The following is a 24056-nucleotide window of genomic DNA, read 5'->3' as shown; positions in this document are numbered from 1 at the left end:
CAATAAAACAATTGAGGCTGGGCGCAGTAGCTCACACCTGTAATCCCAGCACTTGGGAGACCGAGGTGGGCGGATCACGAGTTCAGGAGATCGAGACCATCCTGGTTAACACAGTGAAACCCCATCTCTACTAAAAATAAAACAAATTAGCCAGCGTGGAGGCGGGCACCTATAGTTCCAGCTACTCAGGAGGCTGAGGCAGGAGAATCGCTTGAACCCAGGAGGCAAAGGTTGCAGTGAGCAGAGATCACACCACTGCACTCCAGCCTGGGCAACAGAGCGAGACTCTGTCTCAAAAACAACAACAACAAAAAACAATTGAGCCTGGGCAACATAGGAGGACCTTTTCTCTACAAAAAATTTTAGAAGTCCAGCTACTCGGGAGGCTGGATCACTTGAACCCAGGAGGTCAAGGCTGTAGTGAGCAATCATCGTGCCACTGCACCCCAGCCTGGGTGACAGAGGGAGATTCTGTCTCAAAAAAAAAAAAAAAAAAAAAAAAAAAAGAACAAATCAGAACAAAAAAAAAAAGAGACCCCTACAACACTGGGAGAAAAAAACTTGTTAGAACAAAGAATTTAAAATACAGTAAATGTTACACATTCCTAACCAAAATGCAACTATATGACAAACTTTTTCTAAAAAGGGTAATCTACTTCCTTTCTTAACATAAATTCTTTTTTTCTCCAGTAGGTCAAAATCTTTTCCAGAAAATAAATTCCCTCTTCTCCCCTCCACCCCAATCCTGTACACCACCTTCTTCAAGCAGCAATCTCTGTACTGCCTACCATGTACAATGCTGTATTTCCTGCAAGCCAGGAAACAAAGAGAGAGGCTGAATCATAAAGTTTCTTCTTCAAGCACCTTCTTACTGAACTTACGTAGTTGCAGAGTGAGGAGGTCTTTAATATTTCAATCAAATCTTTTACTCTAATCCCTAGATCATTCTAGTTGGAGTTTTTTCCTCTCCAAACTTTCTAAAGTTCTTTCTTAATCAGAATCGTGCAAAATATTAAATGTAAAAAGCATGGTGATTGTCTCTTGTGTTGAGCATGTGTTAATATGAACATACCTCACAGAACTATTCCATCCTGAAGGATGATTTACAAATATGAATACTCAAATGGGCATGTAGCTCTGCGAAACCTGAAGCTTTCATTTATACAATATACTGTGACGTAGGCACAACTAGAAAGTCCATCTAACTTAATTCTTTCTCCAAACATAGTCAAAAGAGAATTTCTGGATGCATTTTTTAAAGGTCAATTTGAACTTATATAATTTTGTTTGAGTTAGTCATTACTCTTGACTCATACCCAATATGAAATTACATCCATTAAGCACAGTAAAATGCTTCAGCTCACTTGATAAGGCAAACTGGTCCACTCTTCCTTAATTTCAGGCTATATCCAAATTCTGACTGTTCAAAACAAACAAGCAGAGCAAATCCATTTCTAGACGAATCAAAATCTCTGTCTCTCTCTCTCGATCTCTCTCTCTCACACACACACACACACACACACACACGCACACACGCGCAAAGCAACCTAGCAACCTAGGGGTGGGAGACTTAAGAGCTGTTTAAAATTCAATCAAGGGACTTTTCTTTCACTGAAACATTTTATGTTTAATTCATCAGCTCCTTGAGTTAAAAGTATGGAATATTAAGTATAGCAATTATGAAAAAAAGACTTCAGTTCCATGTTATGTGTAGTGTGCTGACTTCTAAAATGGTCCCCAAAGTTTTCACCCTCTGGTGTATACCTTGTATAATCCCCTCCTCTTGACTGTGGATGAAATCCTGTGAATATGATTGTTTACCTTACATGATACAAATGATTTTGCAGATACAATTAAGGTTGACTTTGAGTTAATCAACTAAAAGGGTAATTATGTCAGTGGACCTAAGATATTCACTTGAGCCCTCTAAATCTGCGTCTAAAGGTCAGTGACAGAGGAAGTTAAAGAGACTCAAATGTGAAACTCTCTTGCTGGTTTTGAAGGAGCAAACTGCCATGATGTCAAAAAGCTATGTGGTAGGGCATGGCACCAGAGTTCAAGAGTCCCCGGTTGACAGCCAGAGAACAGGGACCTCAGCACTAGGACCACAAGAAAGTGAATTCTGACAACAAACGGAATGAGCCTCAGATGGGACAGAAGCCTGGTCAAATTCATTGATTTCAGAGGTGTGAGACTCTGAGCAGAGAACACACTAGGGCTATGCCTGGAATTCTGAGCTACTGAACTGTGAGCAAACAAATGGGTGTTTTTTTTTTTTTTTTTTGAGACGGAGTCTCGCTCTGTAGCCCAGGCTGGAGTGCAGTGGCGTGATCTCAGCTCACTGCAAGCTCCGCCTCCCGGGTTCCCGCCATTCTCCTGCCTCAGCCTCCCGAGTAGCTGGGACTACAGGCGCCCGCCATCTCGCCCGGCTAGATTTTTGTATTTTTTAATAGAGATGGGGTTTCACCGTGTAGACCAGGATGGTCTCGATCTCCTGACCTCGTGATCCACCCGTCTCGGCCTCCCAAAGTGCTGGGATTACAGGCTTGAGCCACCGCGCCCGGCCACAAATGGGTGTTGTTTTAAGCAGTTAAAATTGTAGTCTTTTGTTATGCAGCAATTAACATACATATATTAACATATATATGTACATATACATACACACACGCACAAATTGTTTTTCACACAATCTTTTTTCACTTCCTTCTTCATCTTCACCCCCTTTTCCAGAAAAAACTGAAAAAAGAGAAAAACTAGTGAGGAAGGCCCACGAGGTTTTCATGCTGTGTATTCAGTGGATTCCAAATTGATGCAGTCTCATTCAAGGTAATCCCCTAGGTATCCAAAGAAATATTAAAGTTTCTAGTTAGGTATTTTTCATCCTTTAAAAATGTACCTCTTTGGGTATATTTAATAACATACACAGTGCTTTGGGAGCCAAGGCAGGTGGATCACCTGAGGTCAGGAGTTTGAGACCAGCCTGGCCAACATGGTGAAACCCCATCTCTACTAAAAATACAAAAAATAACCAGCCATGGTGGCGGGCGCCTGTAATCCCAGTTACTCGGGAGGCTGAGGCAGGAGAATCGTTTGAACCCGGGAGGTGGGCAAAGGTTGTAGTGAGCCAAGATCCTGCCACTTCATTCCAGCCTGGGTGAAACAGCGAGACTCTGTCTTAAAAAAAACAAAAAACAAAAAACAAGAAAAACAAAAAAACAGGGGCCGGGGGCAGTGGCTCAAGCCTGTAATCCCAGCACTTTGGGGGAGCCAAGGCGGGCGGATCACGAGGTCTGGAGATCGAGACCATCCTGGCTAACACGGTGAAACCCCGTCTCTACTAAAATACAAAAAAATTAGCCGGGAGAGGTGGCGGGCGCCTGTAGTCCCAGCTACTCGGGAGGCTGAGGCAGGAGAACGGCGTGAACCCTGGAGGCGGAGCTTGCAGTGAGCCAAGACAGCGCAACTGCACTCCAGCCTGGGCGACAGAGTGAGGCTCCGTCTCAAAACAAAAACAAAAACAAAACAAAAAACCAAAAACGACAACAACAACAACAACAAAAATCCACAACCATACACAACGTTAGTACAGGTAGATAATTCATAAAAGTTCATATATTTAGGGATGCTGGTTAAAAGTTTAGAAGGTACTCCTCCGTCAAAACATATCCTACCCCGTTTTACTCCTCCCATATGCTCTATAATAAAATTGGAATCTGTACTAAAACTCTCAAGTTATTTTTTCTTTTGGCACCTTGTAATGCTCAGGACAGCATTTCTAGTTGTTTCTAGGAGCCCTAGCAAGTTAAGTCTACTGACTAAGGGAATATTTGCCAAACTTGATTGAGAATTACTTTTGGGGCACTTGTTAAAAAAATTCCAGGCCCCTCCCCTAAAGATCAAAATTCTGGAGTGACCTGAAAATCTGTTTATAAACAATGTCTAAATCATTCTCATTCCTACTAAGTTGAGAAATTAGGCGCTCAGTGTGAGAAACATGCTCACCCATCCAAACCCAAAGAATGGACTTAGAGGCATGAAGAACAGCTCTCCTAATCATTCCCCACTTCTCCTGTGAACAGGATATTCATGACAGACATCGTTTCAGCCCAGGTATAAAAGCTGGGTTCCAAGAATTGGTCTGCTAAATGGTGGGGATCTTGTAGGAGTGGTTTCATTTGCTTCTTGAAATTCCTAACTTCAGTTCTTGTAAGAGGAGCATTTACAAAGCCATTTTTTTCCCTGTCCCATGGGAACTTCCCTAAGAGTAAACATGCTAGATGCCTGCTGTGTGGAAGGGATAGGTAAGCTCTCAGTATCTCTCTTACACTGTTTTAATTCTTTTCTTTAATTTGGATAAGGATTTAAAGGAGCAGTTGGTTTGGCTTCCCCATGGTCTCCAGGTCTTTCTTCCTCTAATCCTCCTGTTGCCCCTTGATCTTCCTGTCCCCTATCTTGTGAGGGGTATGGAGGAGTGAGCATGATAGGGGGTCCCAGGGCTTTTCCCTGGGCAGGGGCTTCTAACCAGGCTTTCTTCTTCAAGGGCGAACATGGGGGCTGATTCCTTAATCCAGTAGAGTGTAACTTATCTAATTCACACAGAGAATTAAAGCTTGGCACACCCAATCCTCATCTGAGCCAAACTGAGGCCAAAAGACCAAAGGCTTACAAATGGGGTCTTTGGGCCAGATAAAACAGCATAATCTGTTGTGTTTTGCTTTTCCTTGTCTCTGGTACAAGGGTTGTTCCTCCAAACCTGCAACATTCTCCCCAAAGGACTATCTGGGGGAATGTCACAGGGAGTCTCCTAGGCCTAGAATTTCTGTCTCCCATTTTCAGCCAGTCTCTGTGTCTGAGTTTTTCCCTGTGTACTCAGCCCTGCTTACTGGAGGTGTCTCACACACTCCTGTATACTCAGCCTCCCTTACTGGAGGTTTCTTGTACACCCCGGAACCTTCAAAAAGGCCCAACCACCAAAGCAATACTCTACTCATAGTCCAATTTTCCTACCTTAGCTCATGCACAAGGTGGCCTGGTTGCCACAGTGCCTGCTTTTCTCCCTGTGTCAGCTCTGCTGCCTCCTGAATAAGTCTCAGGTATGTCTATGGGTTCTGCGGGGAGCCAGGACGCCCGGACAGAGTGGGCCACCTAAATCAAGTGGGACGTGTCTCCTCTCTTGGCCAGAATCCCACTCCATGGAGGCACAGAGATCCTGGACGGGCCCCCAGGTTGTGAGAAACATGCTCACCTGTCCAAACCCAAAGAATGGACTTAGAGGCATGAAGAACAGCAAAAGTGAGACTTTTAATAATGGTCTTTCAAGATTGGGTGTTTGATGGGCAGGCACACCTGGGGCAGTCACAACAGATAATTTATCTCCTAGCACACAAGTCCCTCCCCCAGTTCTTCACTGGTGGAGTACTATGCGGTTACAATCTTCCCAGACATCGCCTGAGTTTCATTATACCCATTATAAGGTTATACCCCATCCCCTTCCCCACTTAAGTTTTGATTCCCCGATAACAAAACTTTCTTCCCTTTTATGGGTTGACCCCTCCTCTACATTCTGTTCACTTATTGTGGCCTTCTAGGTGCATGAGTCATGTGGTTTGTTACATTTGCAGGCTGGCTGCCAGTACTTAGATTTATCATGCCTTGAAAAATCTCTCTGGTTCATGCCATTATCCTACCTCAGCTTCCTGAGTAGCTGGTACTACAGGCACCTGCCACCACGCCTGGCTTTTTGTGTTTTTTTTTTTTGTATTTTTAGTAGAGACAGGGTTTCACTGTGTTAGCCAGGATGGTCTCAATCTCCTGACCTTGTGATCCGCCCGCCTTGGCCTCCCAAAATGCTGTGATTACAGGCGTGAGCCACCACGCCCGGCCAATAAATCCTTTTTAAAGAGTTTTTACCAAGATGATATTGTGGAGAGTATGTCAATTGGTAAGCAATCTTTTTACCACATGTGCATATTCAACCAAATTTATTTTTGAACATTCAGAACACCAGATTATCACAGATTAAAAAGAAAGCACCAAAAATTACTACACATTAATACCTGAGCAGAGACTGAAGGCAAATATTCATCTACTAAACCTACACCATAATGCTGAAACATAGCTAAAAACATTCACAACACACACTACAGATTATAGTAAGTAGTATATTTTTTGTGAATTACAACCACATAAATGTAATAATTTTAATTATACCATATAAAAATACACACAAAATTACACATAAATGTATTTAATATACTATACATTGTACAAAGTACTGGAGATCATGCATGTTTAAATGGAAACATCTGCAAGGTGACAATCATTTTTTATTATATATTACAGGACAGGTTCCTCTGCACTTGTTAAGTGTTGTTGTTATGCACTGTACTTTCTGGAGGGATGAGAAAAAAATTATCAATTTGCAAAGAAATGATTACTTACTGAGTCTATCTCAACATAACACATAGGTTGTCCTCTATAAATTTTTTAACTATAGTATAAAAATTGATGCAAGCTGAGAACCATTTATTTTATTACATACCCTTGCCCAAACTACTTTCATGTCAATATGATCACGTTTTAAGGGAAGACGTTTTCTTTGTATGTATCTTTAGAGAGATCTCTATTTTTGTCTGGCGAGTAGGTAGTGGAGGTAAAATGGGAAAACCATGTGTTGAGTTTACGTTCAAAACTGAAATTGAAAAATATACAACGTGTGAGTACACAGAAATGTGAGCATCTTTTATCAGAGACCATGATTATCCTGTGAATAAAATAATTTGGACTTTAATATAAATTATATCCATTATTTTAAATAAGCACAGTAAAAATGCAAGTCTACATTTTTTAAAAACTGAAGTCTGTTTTCTCTTGAAACCTTAAAAATATATAGGAAGAAAACAGAGAAGGAAAAATGAGGGGAAATAATGTTTTAAAATATACTACATGAATCTGAGTTTATTATTAAAAATCATTATTGTGTAAATTAACCTTATTTGATATATACAAGCCTCAATGATTTGAGAAAGAATGAGCACAAGTCGAAGAATTCATGTCTTTGATAGATTATTCATTAATAAGACAAAAAATTACCTTTGAAGATTAGTTTTTCCAAGTGTAATACGTTCAGAACAACAATGCCACCACCTTCTCCCAGAATATTTTTTCAGAAACTTTAGCCAAACTTAATTTTCTACATCTATGTAGTGTAAGTCTATTTTAATTCAAAATGAAAACTCTGAAAATTAAGGGAGGCCTCTAGAGCAATGGTTCTGGAAATACTAAAGGAAATACCAGTCAACTTTTATTTCACCAACCTCAAAGACAAGGATTTGGGGCCAATTTGAGAGGACCACCCATAATAAAATGTACAGTTATAAAATTGCAGGGCACTCTTTTATCATTTTAAGGCACACTCTGTTTTATCCCAAATGACTATAAGTTCAAGGTCACAGTGATGATATATATTCAATTTTGGTCTGGTTTCTCATGGGTATGTTGTTATATTTATAGCCAGTCATTAAGTTTAAGAAACTATAATACAATCACTTCAAAATAATATATTCAGTCATTTTTATATTTTTAAAAATGTAAATATGTAACATAATTTCCTAATTTATATACACTGTAAATTGGGAGGTTTTTTTCCACTCCACAGTGGAGAAAGGGAAGGTTATTTCTATCAGTATTCCAACAAATACATATTTGATTATGTGGAAAGCATGATCATATTAAATACAGGCATCTCCTACTTAGAATACAATTATTCAACACAATAGATGGACTCATTTCAAAGAACAATGTACACTGAATTTAGGCCTTGTACATCCTCTTTTTACTAATAACACCTATGGTCCCCATTAGAATAAATTGTCACTAAATGAAGGCCGAAGATTTTGATATTTGGCTTTCTGTCCTGCCTCCTTACTTCCAAGGTTATTCATGTAAACTGCATCAACATTACTGGGCACAGAAATACTTAGTAATATTAAATTATGGGGAAAACTATAACACGAGGAACTGAAATTTCCTTAGAATTTTTATGGGGAGACATTGAAGCATTAAATGCAGACAAAAAATAGTTTCTGAGCCTATCGTATTTTCTACTTTTCTTCCATGAGTACAACATATTAATGTTAACATTTTAGTATTAATATCTTGTTTGATAACATTTTCCTTTAACATACACATGTTGAAAGGTTGTACTATGTTAGGTTCCAGTGGACAAGTTCCCCTGTGAAACATGTGACTATATAAAGAGACTGAATGGAAATACAAAAAAACAAAAGAAATTCCACAATCGACTTTCAACTACATAAATGAGATTCCTGTACTAAAATGGCTTGTACAATAATGTACATCACAAAATAAATCTGAAGCAAGATTACTTCAAATAATTATTTCAACTAATTGCCGAAAGATTACTAGTCAAACTTTTACCCAATAAAATCAGAAAACATTCAAGCAATCACACAAAATAGAACACACTAGGCTACAAATCTTGAATATTTTCAAAGAAAAATTAGGGTATGAAATATAAGTTTTCATGGTTTAAACATTTATTGTAAGTCCTAGATGAAACATACTGAAAAGATTATTTTTGCTTTAATCCCAATATGCTAAGAAAAGTTCATTGGCACAAATATCCAGAGGTATTTTACAGTTTCATTTACCTTTGGTGGCAAAAAGTATTTTGCTAACCATATGGATACAGTCATATAGTTTCCAATGCACAGCTTTATGCTAAAGAGAATTCAAATGTGTCTCCTTTTTTCCTAAAAAAGGATGTAAAAAGTCCAATATGAAACAGAACAAGTGCAACATGAAATACAAAATATGCCTATCATGTAGGCTTTTGAACAGTTAATAGCTCTACGTGTTGTCTATAAACATTTTTTACTAGTAACATCACTATTGTATAAATATTAAAAACCAAAATGACATTAAAAAATAGCATATGAACTTTACAAAAATGGCTATTTTTAGACTTCCTAAACTAAAATCAGAATTCAAATATGCAAACAAATCTACACTAATCAAAACACACCAACAGATACAGTTTTTCATAAGTGTTCAAAGTTACAATGCACAGAATGAGTATAGACAGATTCTGACTCATATATCAAGTCCTACACAAAGTCTTCAGAAATTAACTGATTAATTGGTATTTCAAAACACAGATATTATTGGCAGCATAACATGCCAAACACTTTCAGAAAGTACTGTACTTTATGTAAGTTATCAACCATAGACAATTAAGACAGCTTAGAATATCACCTAACTTTTGAAAGACATGTTACGAATTTACACTGTTAATGGAAAAACAGCTTGATTATTCTCACAATTGCCAAATTTTATTCTGTTGTCAAAACTAAGTTATTAACAGATAATAAATTCATATAAGTTCTTCTGAACTCAATACAATTTATCAAAAAATGTGAATTCTTGAGCATTTGCAGTACACATATTTGGATTTGGATTACTGACCTGACTTTTCTTTCCTATTGTTCTTATTAAAAGTAAAGAATTCGAGTAGCTTTATAGCTTTCCTATTTCCTCAGGCTATTAAACATATTGTGAAAGAATGAATGAGTAATGTGTAAACATAAAAGTTCACTACAGAGTTTAGAATCGTAGTTAAAAAAAATCCGGGATCAAAGTTTGGCTCCTAATCAACTTACTATGTTGTGAAAGTCCTTTCTACATTTACCTTACTAGGAAAGACAGTTTTCTGGCAGGGTGTAATTTTATAATACAAACATATTACTGCTTTCTTATCCTGGCAAATGTCATGCACTCCAAATGGATTTTCCCCAGTAAATTTTACAAAGTATCTTGTTACCTACAATACACAAGTTCACAAATCCTACACAATGAGAAAATAAAAAGCAATCATGAAAAATAATCAACAAATGCCTAGTCATAGAAGGTCCCAACACATTTTCATTTTTCCCAAATGATTAATAATAACCAGTCCCTAAAACGTCAAATGCAGCACTGTAAAGTTTCACACTGCACCTAATGATAATGCAAGACATTATGCTAATTTGGACCTAACACCTAAAATTAAAATGTGGACCAACTGATTTATCTGGGGGTTCAGAAATCAACAGCCTTAGTTTAATTCATAGTTGTGTTTTCTCTATTTCCCAGAGCTTTCAAGAACTAAACTGAAAACTGAATTTTACCACCTTTTATTTCCCTTGGCCACAAAGGGTGCTAATAAACAGCAAGATGAAATGAAGGCACTATACTAGATGTGAGAAGTCTGAAGAATTAAGAAAAGTATAGGAACTAGGCCAGGTGGTCATGCCTGAAATCCCACTACTTTGGGAGGCCGAGGTGGGAGGATCGCTTGAAACCAGGAGTTTGAGATCAGCTTAGGCAACAAACTGAAACCTTGTCTCTACAAAAAAATTAAAAAGTCGGGCACAGTGGCATGTACCTATAGTCTCACCTGCTCTGGGAGGCTGAGAAGGGAGGATCATATGAGCCAAGGAGTTCAAGACTGAAGTGAAGTATGACCGCCCATTGCACTCCAGCCTGGGTGACAGAATGAGACTTTGTTTCTAAAGAAAAAACATACAGGAACTATATAATGAACAAAACAAATAATCCACCTCATGTAAGTGTGTGTGTATTGTGGAAATGTGTAGTATCACGAGTGACAAGACAACCAACAACAAACACTTACTATGCCTATTACAGTTATTTCTTCTTTTTTCCTTACTATATAATCATGTAGATAGTAGTATAGTTCACTCAAGAAGGGGTATTCCATTATATAGATCTGAATTTATCTAGCCAAAATATGAAAAAATAAAGATTAATCAATACATGATCAATATATATTGAAAAGACTCAAAATCAACGTTAACCAGGCACGAATGGCTTTTCTAGAGTCACCACTTTAAATCTTTTCATTCTGGTGATAACCAAGAAAATAAAAAAGAGTTAGTAGAACCTGTTTAATTTCTGGCATAAAAAAGATCCAGGAAAAAAATCGTGTTAGCAATCTCTACCTATTATCAGTTCCAAATTACAATCAGTAGTAACTCCAAAGGAGACTTTAGAAATACTGAATGTACCCAGTATTTTTCCCTGTACAGACTACATTTGATCTGGTTATCAACAATAGGGTCTAGGAGTTAAGCACAAAACTTACTCATAACTCAACAATTGCTAAATTAGAATGCCATAACAGTTGCTGTAAAAGTTGAGCTCATAAATTTCCTGAATTAGATAATCTATAACTGCCAATAAATAATTTCATTTTTGTTAACATTGCTAATAGGGCAGTGCTGTTTTACCAGCCAATAATATAGATTGTGGGCATGATGGAAACTGTGTAATTTAAAGGCAAAGGACTTTCCTTTTCTCAAGTGACAGAAACATCCATTTTGCTAATCTTCAAAGAGCCTACCTTCGCATCTCTGGTAGCCATTTGGGTTTAAAGTGCATCAAGACTCAATGAAGACCCTGTCAAAATGTAAGTGTACACATATGTGTCTGTATATATACATATATAATGGCTAAAGACCCAACCTACTATTGATTATAAAATATTTAATTAGAATCATTTTTGTAGTCCTTAAAATGAAATTTTTTTTGGCATAAATAAGACTTTAGGACTTGGTGATAACTACACTCCCATGAAAATATTTCAGTGAGAATTACTGTTCCTAGTCTGCTGCTTTAAAAAGTAAATGTACAGCCGGGCGTGGTGGCTCACACCTGTAATCCCAGCACTCTGGGGAGGCAGAGGCGGGCAAATCATGAGGTCAGGAGTTTGAGACCAGCCTACCCAACATGGTGAAACCCCATCTCTACTAAAAATACAAAAATTAGCCAGGTGTGATGGCAGGTGGCTGTAGTCCCAGCTACTCGGGAGGCTGAGGCAGGGGCATCACTTGAACCTGGGAGGCAGAGGTTGCAGTGAGCTGAAATCGCGCCACTGCACTCCAGCCTGGTGACAGAGCAAGACTCCGTCTCAAAAAATACAAACGAAAAGCAAATGTACTACTCACAAATGAGAAATTTAAGCTTGTTACATTCATGAACAGTACTAACTAAAGAGGTTTTAGAATACATAAACATAATATTTATGGCTATCAATAGAAGATCCAAATTAATGAATTTTCTAAAGTTCTTTCTGTATATGGACCTAAGTCCAAATTCAGAAATAGTTTAAGGATACATGTAATCTGTAACTTGAGATACACTAAAATATCAGGTGACAGAATAAAAGATGCAATGTGTATCAAAGTTGTTTATGACTATAAGTATAGTTAAACATAGGGAGATGTGTCCCTATTTAAATATATGTGGTATGCCACGGGATAAGTACATAATCTAATAAATTCTCTCTCTTTCCTCTCCAACTGAAACATAGAGCACTTTGTATTTTACCCCTTCTGCTACTTCTCTCAAACAAACAAGCACCTGTCTGCCATATCCCCACCATGAGTTTACCATTTCCCTTTAATGTTCTCAGTAAGTGAAAATATGAATACTGAACAACACGCTCGAAGCTAGAAAAGACAACAATGGGATCAAACAAACTTAAAACCCTCAGAGGTGAGAGCAAGACCCTCTTCAACTGAGGTCAAAAGAGCAGGACCTGAGGAAGAACTGAGAAAAGAAGTTAGGTAACCCTCTACAGGCAGTAAGTAGAAGTAACCATCCACAGGCAGTAACAGCTGAGAGGCTGTAATGGAATCCAGATGCAATGGCAGATAAAATGAAACTGGTGCTCGAGGACATCCCTGGGTACTAACAAGGATACATGTTCACAAGTGCAATGGTGGAATCACTGGAAATTTACATGAGAGGCTTTGTGGAATCACTAAAACTTTAGTTGAGAGGATTTGGGCATTTATAGTCTACACATCTAGAATAACTCTATAAGCCGGGTATGGCTCAGCCTGAGTTTACGCTATCCTAAGGCAAAGAGTATACTCTTCTGCCTTGCCGATTACCTTCTTCCTACTCTTGTAGCTAAAAGTGAAGTAAATTCTGAAATGAAATAAAATGTTACTCTTTTATTTGTCAAACAGTAATCCCAGAAGTCACCTAGGCAAATCAGAATTCCACTGTTAAACCTAGAGGCTAATGTCTCCAATTTATTCAGGTGTACTGTTTATACTCATGCTATTAATGGGTTACAGTTGTCTACTGTTATTCCATTAATAGTATAATATTATACATCAAATGTGATGTTACCTTGATCATGTTGTTGTTGTTGTTTTTTCCCAGAGCAGAAAAAAATGGTACAAACCTAGAGTTTCCAACCACCGGAATTTGGTTATTTTCACAATCCACTATGACCTTAGGCACTTTTGGCAACCATGGTGCAATGAATTGAATCCAATGGTATAAACTAAACAACTGAACTGCTCCAATACCGGGAAGCAAATAGCTATGAGCATTTTTTTTTTACATTTAACAACAGACTACTTTAATAGTCTCCTGATGTTCACCGAGAATATATAATAAGATTCATATTTGAAAAATAGCAAGAAAAATTGTTTACGTTTGAATGTTTCCACCCATCAATCTTGCATTGGTTACCAAGAAAACATGTCTCCTTACCATTCAAAGCTCTATTTTCATAGATGTAAGAAGACAAGATCCACGTTGTTCATGGTGGCTGCCAAAAACTAACCAAAGGCTTTCTGTGGCTATTTAACCTTTGAGAAACCCAACAGCTATAAATTTCATCAGTTATTTAAAGACTTATTTCTTAACAGATAAACTACAGCAAATTCAAAATAACCTACTTTTGTGAAAAAAGTTTGATGAAATGAGCAGAATGCTTGCAGTGAGATTACAAATAATGCTGCATCTACTAAATTTCTAATATTAGACTTCTTGTATGGTTGATAAAACAGACTATTTGATATGATAGTGATCACCATATATATCCCTTCATGAATTTTTCAAAAATGATTAGTACATGGATTCCACACCACAAAACGAAACCATGCTTCAACTACTTCCCTCAAACATTACAAAACTAATTTCCTATTTTCATTATTGTAAAAATAGACTTGTCTTCTCCAAAGGATCTTGCTGTCCATACTGATGGATCTGTGTGTTCCCTCTTATCACTGGCCTTAAACGCATAAATCATCTTTGTCATTCCTTAAGTCCACTCTTACATAAAGTTGCATAATGCATGGAGTAAAAGAGGAATGAAGACAAAGCATGGAACCCTATATAAATGTGCTGACCCAAAAGCAATCACACCAACAGCCAGAGGAAGTGGAAATTGTGAAGCAGTCTTCAACAATTTACTGTAAAGAGACAGAGAAATATAGATTATTTATGTGAACTACATTGTGAGCCAAAATTATATCAATCTTTTATACAGTTTTGGGAAAAATAAATATTCTAAGTGATTTTAAATGAATGTTTTATGTTATGAATTTACCTATTCATAATTTTGTTTTTTTTTTTTGAGACAGAGTCTCACCCTGTCGCCCAGGCTGGAGTGCAGTGGTGAGATCTTAGCTCACTGCAAACTCTGCCTCCCAGGTTCACACCATTCTCCTGCCTCAGCTTCCCGAGTAGCTGGGACTACAGGCGCCCGCCACCACGCCCGGCTAATTTTTTGTATTTTTAGTAGAGACGGGGTTTCACTGTGTTAGCCAGGATGGTCTCGATCTCCTGACCTCATGATCCATCCGCCTTGGCCTCCCAAAGTGCTGGGATTACAGGCGTGAGCCACCGCGCCTGGCATACCGATTCATAATTTTAAAAAAGATCAATACAAGCCATATTTGGCTAGAAAAGAAAAATATTTCTATTTTTAAAATAGTCAGTTTTGTTTAGTCTTTCTAATTTTAAAAACAGAAAAATACTAGTTAGACTCTTATTCAGTAATTCAACTTCTAGAAATTTATCCTAACAAAAATCATCAATAATGTTCATAAGACATAGCTACAGAAATGTTTATTTTAACCCTACTTATAAAAAAAAAAACCAAAGAGCCATCTTAAATTCCCAAAACAAGGAGTATAAAGAGAAAAATCAGAAAAGACGATTACCTTTTTACTCTGAAAACAGAGAAACTGAGAATAAGAGGGGTTAAGAAATTTAACTAAAGACAGAGCTATTAAATGGCAGAACCAGGATTTAAACTCCAGGTCGGCCTGATTCTAAAATATCTGCAAATATCTGCCAGAATCAACTGAAAAGACTCCCAGAGCAAACAACAAGTGAATGAAAAATCACATTTTATTACAGAAAATTTGAAACTACAAAAGTAGACTAACAGTATAATGAACCCTCATGCAACCACTACTCAGCCTCAAAAATGATCAAATCATGGCCAATTTTATCTCACCAGTATCTCTATCCACTTCTCTTGTTTGCTTTTTGGGAAGCAAATCTTAGATCATGTCTTTTTAGGATTAACTTCATAAAGAAAAAAAATACTGCATTATATTCTATCAAGTAAAACCTATAATTAAGAAAACAAGTATAATATACTTGCATATAAACCATAATACTGTTATGGCCTTACTTTTAGGAATATTCAAATTAATTAGAAATAAAGAGTATGTTTCATATATAAACGGGGAAAAGGCCAAGAACAGATAGGAGAAAAAGAAAAATTAAACTACTGTACCTTGATTTGATTGAAACAGTGTAAGTATTTCCAAGAATTGCCATAGTTGGAATAAGGATAAATGCCAAAGGTTTACATGGATCAGGATTAAGTTTAAAATAATACCTATAATATGAAAAAAAAAAAAAACCCACAAATCAACAATGACCTGATCTTTTAAATTATCAGAATCAATACGATAAATATTGTTAAAAACATTCCAATAGCAATATGGATATAAAAGAGCTGTAAACAGTTCATGAAATATCTGATAAATAATTTTTGCTCTATATCATCTTTGTATCCAAGGTTTTAGAAAGAGAATTATGATTAGAAACTACTAAAGGAAATGAAAATAACCAGTATGAATGCACTTTCTTTTTATAAGCAGTATATGTTTAAAACGGCATAAAGTTTAAAAAAAAAATTACTTCAAATACATGAGTGCTACTCTAAAACAAAAAAGATAAAATGAAGGTTCATAAAGGTATTTGTCCCTTATCTTTTTAAAAATCCAATTCATTTCTTGCATTTACTGACAGTAAAATGTCTATAGCCTTTCAGAATCAAAAATTTGTGCTCCTCAAATAATTCTGACAGCAAATCTGTGAACAAACATCTGGATATTGACTAAAATAAGGAACAAAAGGAAGATATTAAAATCTAGTAATCTTTTATTTAATTTGAACTTATTTTGGTTCTGCCAACTTAAAAAAATTCCCAGTATTTAGAAAACTTGAAAGCTCTATATCATTTTTGAAAACTACATTGAATAGGGGTTCAACTACTACTTGGATGACGTGGCCTTTTATTTAGCTATTGACCAATGAATAAAAATACAATTCACCCTTTTGGGCTGATTTTTTTGAAAAGTTTATATTCCTGAAGTTTATATACACATAGTAAGGAAGAAAATGTGAATGTATTAAAAATAAATTGCTTGAACCCGGAAGGTGGAAGTTGCGGTAAGCTAAGATCGCGCCACTGCACTCCAGCCTGTAAAACAGAGCGAGACTCCATCTCAAACAATTATAAATAAATAAATAAATAAATAAATAAATAAATAAATAAATAAATAAATTTCAGGTAATGTATAGTTTCCCGTTCTTGAGGAATTTTCATTAACCATTAGGAATCTAGCAAGTCTCTACTTAGGGATATTTATTGTTTGAACCACATAAACAATAATTATATAAATAAAACGTACCTAAGATTCTTTAGCCAATAAATTAGAGAAGGCATGCTGAGTAATACAATCCATGTTAATAAGTTAATCACAGTACTGTGCATGCGAAGGCTATCTTCAGCATCGTTAGCAGATAAACGAAGATGGTGTACTGAGGAGTCTTTATGATGATTGGATTTCTTTTCACTTCTTCTAGAGTGTTTGGGATTCTATAAAACAATAAAGTAAAAATATCAAGATACTAACTAAACAAAAGTATATTACTTTATTTAGAATCATACTCATTACTTATTAGCTAAATAAGTACATCTTTCCATTACCAAACTGACATAAAATCCTGAAATTACTTTGCTTAAAAATACTTTAAAAGTTTTATAACTTTTATTCTTTTGACTTGCTAGTTCTACTGCTGAGAATATATCCAAGTAATTATTCAAAATAAAATTTAATAGATAATAAACTTGTAAAAAAAATGACATAGGTACTGACAAAGATGAACTTATAAGTCTTTTAAAATATTCATTAGGTTCACTTTACCTAAATTCATAATACTGTATCTTTTAAGCACTACGAAATCCTAACCTTAAAAAAAATAAACTCTTATATTTCCCCATGTTCTTTCATTTTAAATTTACATAGAGTTTTGAAAATAAAACTTACCACAGGCTGGCTATTCTTAAAAGTGGTCAAGCTGGCTTGCAGATGAACAACCTAAGAAAAATAAATCGCTGTTTAATTTTACTTTTATTTTGAAACAAAACGTATAAGCCTTTGGTATTAAAAATGAAAAGCACTGTAATCTGAAATTTTAAAAATGTAAACCAAAAAGTCATTTAAACATTTAAAAACATTCTTATACAAAACGACAACTACACATGCTGGCTATCATGGGTTAAAAAACAAACAAAAGCAACAAACATCAACAAAGAAAAAACAGAAACAGAAACAAAACAATAGAAACTTCTGGAGTATGGTGGGGCCAGGATATACTGCTATATCTTTTATAACCTGTAAAAGCCTAAGTTTGAATGATGCTTTGTTATAGCAACTTAATGTGTCTTGTGAGTCAAAGATTTCATTACATTCAATATAGTAAAGGAATATAACACATTTTACATATTTTAAGTCTTTGAAAACCAGAACCCAATTATATACAGTGGTGAAATGTTTATAAGAACTGGAAAAAATATTTAAATTTAATTTATTAGGGTTACCTAAATATTTAAGAAACCTTTGCTTAGTGGGTCAGTGGTTTGAAATACCTAATTAAAAAAATACTAAAATTATTATTTATAAATCAAAGTAGCTGTAAATAATTTTTAAAGAAGCATATAAATTTCCTTTGGAAAACTGAAAATAATATATGATATGCATGCATTTAGTTTACACTTTTAAAAATTTCATTTTTAAGGAAAAAAAGCATTATCCACTCTGATGTCAACTGTCTGTTCCTAAGACTAACATGGAGAGAATACACCTGTATCACCTCCTGGATTTTTTTTTTTTTCCGCAAAGCTGTCAACTTTATCAGACGTGTTTTTCACTTCTTCAGTAAAAATATTAGCCTAATTATTTTTATTGTCATCTTCTGATCCTTCAGCAACATTTGTAACATTTTATATTATCTTAGCATGATTAATAGCTTGATCCTACTGACATTACTTTTTGTTTCATCTCTTACCCATGTTCAAAAAGAGGTATGAATACAAACTGCTCTAGTAAAATGTTAAAAAACAAAACAAAAAAACTTAACCCTTGTAAAGACCAAGAAGTAAGCAGAAACAGATTCTATCTTCTCCTTTCTCTTTCCTTTTTAACAACAAAAAAACCCCAACTTAGATCAATAATTTCCCTTTTCCAGTTAATTGTATGTAATTTAAATAACTAAGATGTTTTTAAAAATCTTTACATTCAAACCCATTATGTAACAGAAGGTTACTACAGTGTTTATGAGAATTTTTGTTAATAATGCCTATAGGACATCCTATACGTGCCTAATACAAAGCTCAATCATTTTGGCTTTATTGATTTGACATACCTTAAACACATAGTAAACATAAGAAAGAAGTATGGCTAGTGCTCCACAAGTTGTCCAACTAACTATGATCAAGACAATTGTCAAAAAGGGCAAGTCTGGTGATATCATCTTGATATCTTTAGGAAGTTCAGAGGGTCTGGAATTGCAAGAACAAAGTTTAAAATACATATTAACAAATATTTATATAGTCACATATGAGAAGAAAACAATATAGTACCCTTCCAGTCTCTCTTGCTTAATGCAAATATATAAGGTAAACAATAAGGTATTTTTAAAATAAAGGCAAGTGGCCCCAAATATTTGATTTTAAGTTCTGTAATGTATTGTGATAACTCCTCCACCGTTTTGATATACTATAGCTGATACTTGTACTACAGGTGAAAAAATGACACCAAAGATAATCATTAATTATACACGCTGAGCCATACATCTCCAGTCTTGACAGGAGGAGAAACTATGTTCTATTCCTTAAAGCCTAGAGACCACTCAGACCCTTGGTGGTGTTACTATCAGAACCTCTATTTGAAGTTTCTCAGAAGGGTGGAGGAAGAAGCATCACACCCACTATAATCTCCTCTGTGACAGGAAATCACATGACATGTCTGGTAAGGAGGAGTGGCAATGGGCACTAGATTGATGATTTACCAGGAAAGCCTACCAGTAACTTCAGATTCAAACTGTGTCATTGGGCCCATAATAAAACTCTAGGCAATGTTTCTGGAGCTTTTATACATCTCATCTAATCTGATCCTAATATCTGGATTACAGACTCTTGCCCCCTGGTTTCACTATAGAAGTCAGCATATAAAAGCAGTATCACGGGAGAAACAATCCCTCCTGGGAAAGATTCACAACCACGAAATTTGAAACTATCTGTGTAATTTGTCAAACTTTTTTACTAACTCTTAAGCACTAAGGTCAAAATCAAATGTAACATTTAACTGGTAATAAATGATTAGCTTTCACAGACACTAACTTTGAACACTAACCCATACTTTTGCTAGCTATATATTTTTCCTTAGAAAATAGTTTAGTAAAAATCATTAATTTCAGGTTCCTTATCAGAACATATATTTCTTCTTAAAGCAATAAGAAAGCTGTTAATCATTCATTCTTTACCTTTTCAAAGCTAGCCACAATGAAGAAAGAAGTCTCACAGATGCAGAAGAGAGTAGGCCACTCCAGTAGGCAGTACACGTTCCAAACAGAAAGAGAATCAAGGATATGAGGGGGAAACACATACTCTGACTAGTTAAAATGACGGCATCTAATTCTGGTAACAATAATACATCCCACAATTCGTTAAACCATTTATACCTGTGGAGAAAAGAAAATATAAAAGCAAAAAACCCAACAACTGAAATGTAAGGACTTAACATTTGAGGTGTCTGACCATTTAAGAGAGTCTCTAAAGTTCCCTGATACTTAATTTATAATTATACTGAAAAACAAATATTTAATTCTTTGTATGGAACAAGTCATTCATTTTCCAAGTGAGCCTACTTATCTTCGAAGATCTGCATTTCAGTATAGCTTTACTACTCTCTATTGATCCTAATAGAAAGTAATATGTTCTTTTTTTTTTAGAAAGCCGAGTTAGTTGTAATGATGGAAAAAAAGATCTACATACTGATGCTTAACCAAAAATCTGAAAATGTGACTAAATTAAGAATGGAATGTTAACTAGGGTAGAGAGATCTAAAATACACTTTCAAAAGTGATCAGAGAGGCACTGTTTCATCAATACCCTGTAATGATTTGCATTTGAATATAGGATACTCACAGATCATGGACCATATACACCTATTTACAAACATTAAAGGCAGTCTAAGTTTAGACTGATATATATAAAGTGAGTAATTACTTTTGAAATGATTATACTATTAAGTAAACATTGATATACTTATTAGACCTCTGCCTAAGAGAAAAAAAATCCCATTTAACGAAACAAGTCAACTGCCAAATCTGTATGAAAATTTATATTGCATTATGGAACCAAATACAATGTTACATGTAAAACACAATTAAAATCATTATCACAGATAATAAAACTTACCCCAACAGAAACTTAATGATAATTACAAAAGGATCAACTTTGTATGGTTTGGCTTCTTTATCCAACATGGTAGCATATTCTAAGCAACAACCTGGTGATTTAAAAAAAGTTACATGCAATTCACAGTAATTAAGTATAAGATATACTATATCCCACGTTCTCTATGAGAGCAACGTATTTTGTGCCAGAGAAAGCAAGCGTCTTCATTACTATCACAGAGACTCTTCTTGAAAGATTAAAAATAGCTGCAATTCAATAGCTCTTATATTAGAGTACACATTCTATCACTTGTAAAAACAAATTCAGGAAGTCAAAGCTGGGATTTCATCAGCTGTATTTTCACAAAGCTCCATGAGTGATTTAAAAAATTAGCTTTATTGGACACAATTCTGATATAATTCTTCTATTTAAAGTATATACAGTTCAGGGGTTTTTAGTATATTCAGAGTTGTACATCCATCACCACAGTCTTAGAACACTTTCATTATCCACAAAAGAAAGTTTTCTTTAAACTATCACTCCCCAAATTCCCATCCCTTGGCAACCACTAATATACTTTCCTTCTCTAAAGATAGGCCTATTCTGAACACTTCATATACATGGAATCATAATATGTGGTCTTTTGTGATGGGCTCCTTTCACTTAGCATTTTTCAAGATTCATCCATGTTGTAACATATACCAGTATTTCATTTAATTTCTTTTTATTCAAATTCCTTTTATTCCATTGTATGATTATATTACATTTTATTTTTCCATTCATCACTTGACATTTGGGTTGTTTCTGCTTTTTGGCTGTTATGAATAATACTCCTATGAACATTTGTATATCAGTTTTTGTATGGATATATGCTTTCATTTTTCTTGGTTATATTCCTGGGAATGCAGATGCGAGTTATGCAATAACTCTATATTTAGCCATTTAAGGAACTGTCAGACTGTTTTTTTCACAGTAGCGACACTATTTTACACTCCTACCAGCAGTGTATGAGGGTTCTAGGTTTTCCACATCCTCATTAAAACTTATTATTTGTCTTTTTTTAATTACCGTCATTCTAATGGGTATAATCCACAGGTGATTTTTGATAAGCGTCCTTGGTTCAGAACTACATCTGTAATTGGTTGGATACATAATCCAATACTTAAAGCCTCTAGATTAACCAGCATCAAACATCCCCCAGATGTACATTCTATATGTTTGAGAATCAATTATCAAGTCAGTTGAAACCAAGAAAAACGAGACTTTTTTCAGACTTTCAAAACAAGATAGACATACTCAAGTCTGGTTGATGTCATAGAGTCAGAATCATCTCTTTTTTTTTTTTTTTTTTTTTTTTTTTTTGAGAAAGAGTCTCACCCCGTTACCAGGCTGGAGTGCAGTGGCGCGATCTCGGCTCACCGCAACCTCTGTCTCCCGGGTTCACGCCATTCTCCTGCCTCAGCACTCCAAGTAGCTGGGACTACAGGCGTGTGCCACCATGCCCGGCTAATTTTTTGTATTTTTTTTTTTAGTAGAGATGGGGTTTCACCGTGTTAGCCAGGATGGTCTTGATCTCCCAACCTTGTGATCTGCCCGCCTCAGCCTCCCAAAGTGCTGGGATTATAGGCATGAGACACCGCACCCGGCCAGAATAATCTCTTAATTAAAAGGCTGGGTCTGGCGCAGATCAACTGAATATTGCTTACCTCTTCCTGGAATATAGGTTAAATCAGGTTAAAATTAACACTAAAGGCAGACTTGAAGTTGTATAAAAGTAACTGAAGGGCACTAAGTAGTTGTAGAAAGATTTGAGTGGAGGGGATTTATGAACTGCTGCTTTAATATATTCAGGCCACACTCTTTTTTCCCTGCTCCTGCCTCCCTTAATCACTGTCCAAGCCCAGTGAAACAAAGTTTTAGCCTCCTGGAAACTGCTATACTCCAGGGAAGGTTTTGTCCATTGTACTACAGTTTCTACATCTGCTTCTCCAGATCCATTCTCCACCCCTCACTTTTTCCTGAATTCTGGAAGGCTGACTTTTATGGACTGGCTTCTAGTTAAGTTCAGGAGTTAGAGGTATCAACAGATAGGAGGGTAGGAGAAAATAAGGTTAGTGTATGTATTTCCTCATCTTTTTCCTGCTGAGCCACAGGTTGGCAGTGGCTGTAGTGTTCCTGCACACCAGGCTACAGCTCCAGGAATGGTGTCCACTCCTACAGCCCTCTAGGTTTGTTCCTTCTCTTGTCCTGGTACCTTGGAGTACTAGATGGCTCTGTTACTAGTTTAGCACCTTTCCATTTCTTGTTGGTTTCTCTTAATCCTGCACATACCTTTGAAATTGTCCATTAAAATCTCAATTATTCCAGTCAGTATGCCTAATTGACACAGTTGATACAGCTCAAATATAATAAATGCCTACTGTGTGCTCAGTACTATCTTAGACACTAGGAATAGAATGGAGAACAAGATCAGGCTCTACATTTTAAGAAGTTTTCAGACTACAGGAAGGAAACTGCAAGTGCCAGGGTATACAATGGAGAAAACAAGTGAGGAATTTTCTTGGGGATGTCTTAAAACTTAAGAGGATCCCAAACTCTTGCAAATTTGGGAAAGACAGATGATACATTTAAGAAATCATCTGTCTTGTCTAGCCACATGTAGGTTGAAAAGGCAGCAATGAAGCATTGGCTCTTGGAAGGAAGGAGGGAAGGAGGAAAGAACAACAGACAGACGGACAGAAGGAAGGAAGGAAAAATGGAAGGAAGGGAGGAAGGGAGGGAACGAGGAAGAGGAAAAAAGAGACGGGAGGAGAAGGAAGGGAAGAAAGAAAACAAAACAAACTAGGATGACAAGGAAGGAAATTAGGGAGTGAGTGTCTCTTATTAGAAGTATACATATTATGAACTATTCCTGCAGCAGCAACAGCAAAAAAAGAACAGGGATGGGGATCAGTGGGAAATAACCTGAATCTAATCACACCTATAGCTCTAATTATCAATTTATAGAAAATAGAAAAACATGTTCAACTGTACCATGGGGATGGAATCAGCAAACTCCAAACTGTAGAAAATACAAAAGTATATAAAAAAGTTTTATTTGATAAATTATAAAGGGAGAAAAAGAGATGGAGAATAGACCCTACAGATAAAGAAACAATTCAGTTCTGACAATGAAAGTTGTTGTCAG

General features: G+C 35.9%; 1 protein-coding gene across 7 annotated transcripts in view; it reads right to left on the bottom strand.

The window, feature by feature from the left end:
* Positions 1–5968: 5968 nt before the first annotated feature.
* PGAP1 (post-GPI attachment to proteins inositol deacylase 1) overlaps positions 5969–24056 on the bottom strand; it is an 83636-nt gene continuing 65548 nt past the window's right edge. Inside the window, exons 21-28 of one of the 7 annotated variants that reach the window (XR_004053234.1) lie at positions 20891–20981; positions 19954–20151; positions 18835–18970; positions 17457–17507; positions 16818–17005; positions 15632–15736; positions 13591–14294; positions 10479–11478 (exon numbers count right to left, since the gene is read on the bottom strand). Coding sequence is in view for 4 of the 7 variants with exons in the window: in XM_030916781.1 (XP_030772641.1) it covers positions 14156–14294; positions 15632–15736; positions 16818–17005; positions 17457–17507; positions 18835–18970; positions 19954–20151; positions 20891–20981 (908 nt within the window). In the remaining 3 variants the exon portion in view is untranslated. Of the gene's footprint in view, positions 14295–15631; positions 15737–16817; positions 17006–17456; positions 17508–18834; positions 18971–19953; positions 20152–20890; positions 20982–24056 lie in introns of all 7 variants that reach the window. The other 6 variants (XR_004053232.1, XR_004053233.1, XM_030916780.1 and 3 more) reach the window with 6 other exon arrangements.

Source organism: Rhinopithecus roxellana, chromosome 14 (assembly GCF_007565055.1).
Source record: "Rhinopithecus roxellana isolate Shanxi Qingling chromosome 14, ASM756505v1, whole genome shotgun sequence".
NCBI lineage: Eukaryota > Metazoa > Chordata > Mammalia > Primates > Cercopithecidae > Rhinopithecus > Rhinopithecus roxellana.
The sequence above is the reverse complement of the archived record's forward strand: the minus strand, read 5'-3'. Positions and strand labels throughout refer to the sequence as shown.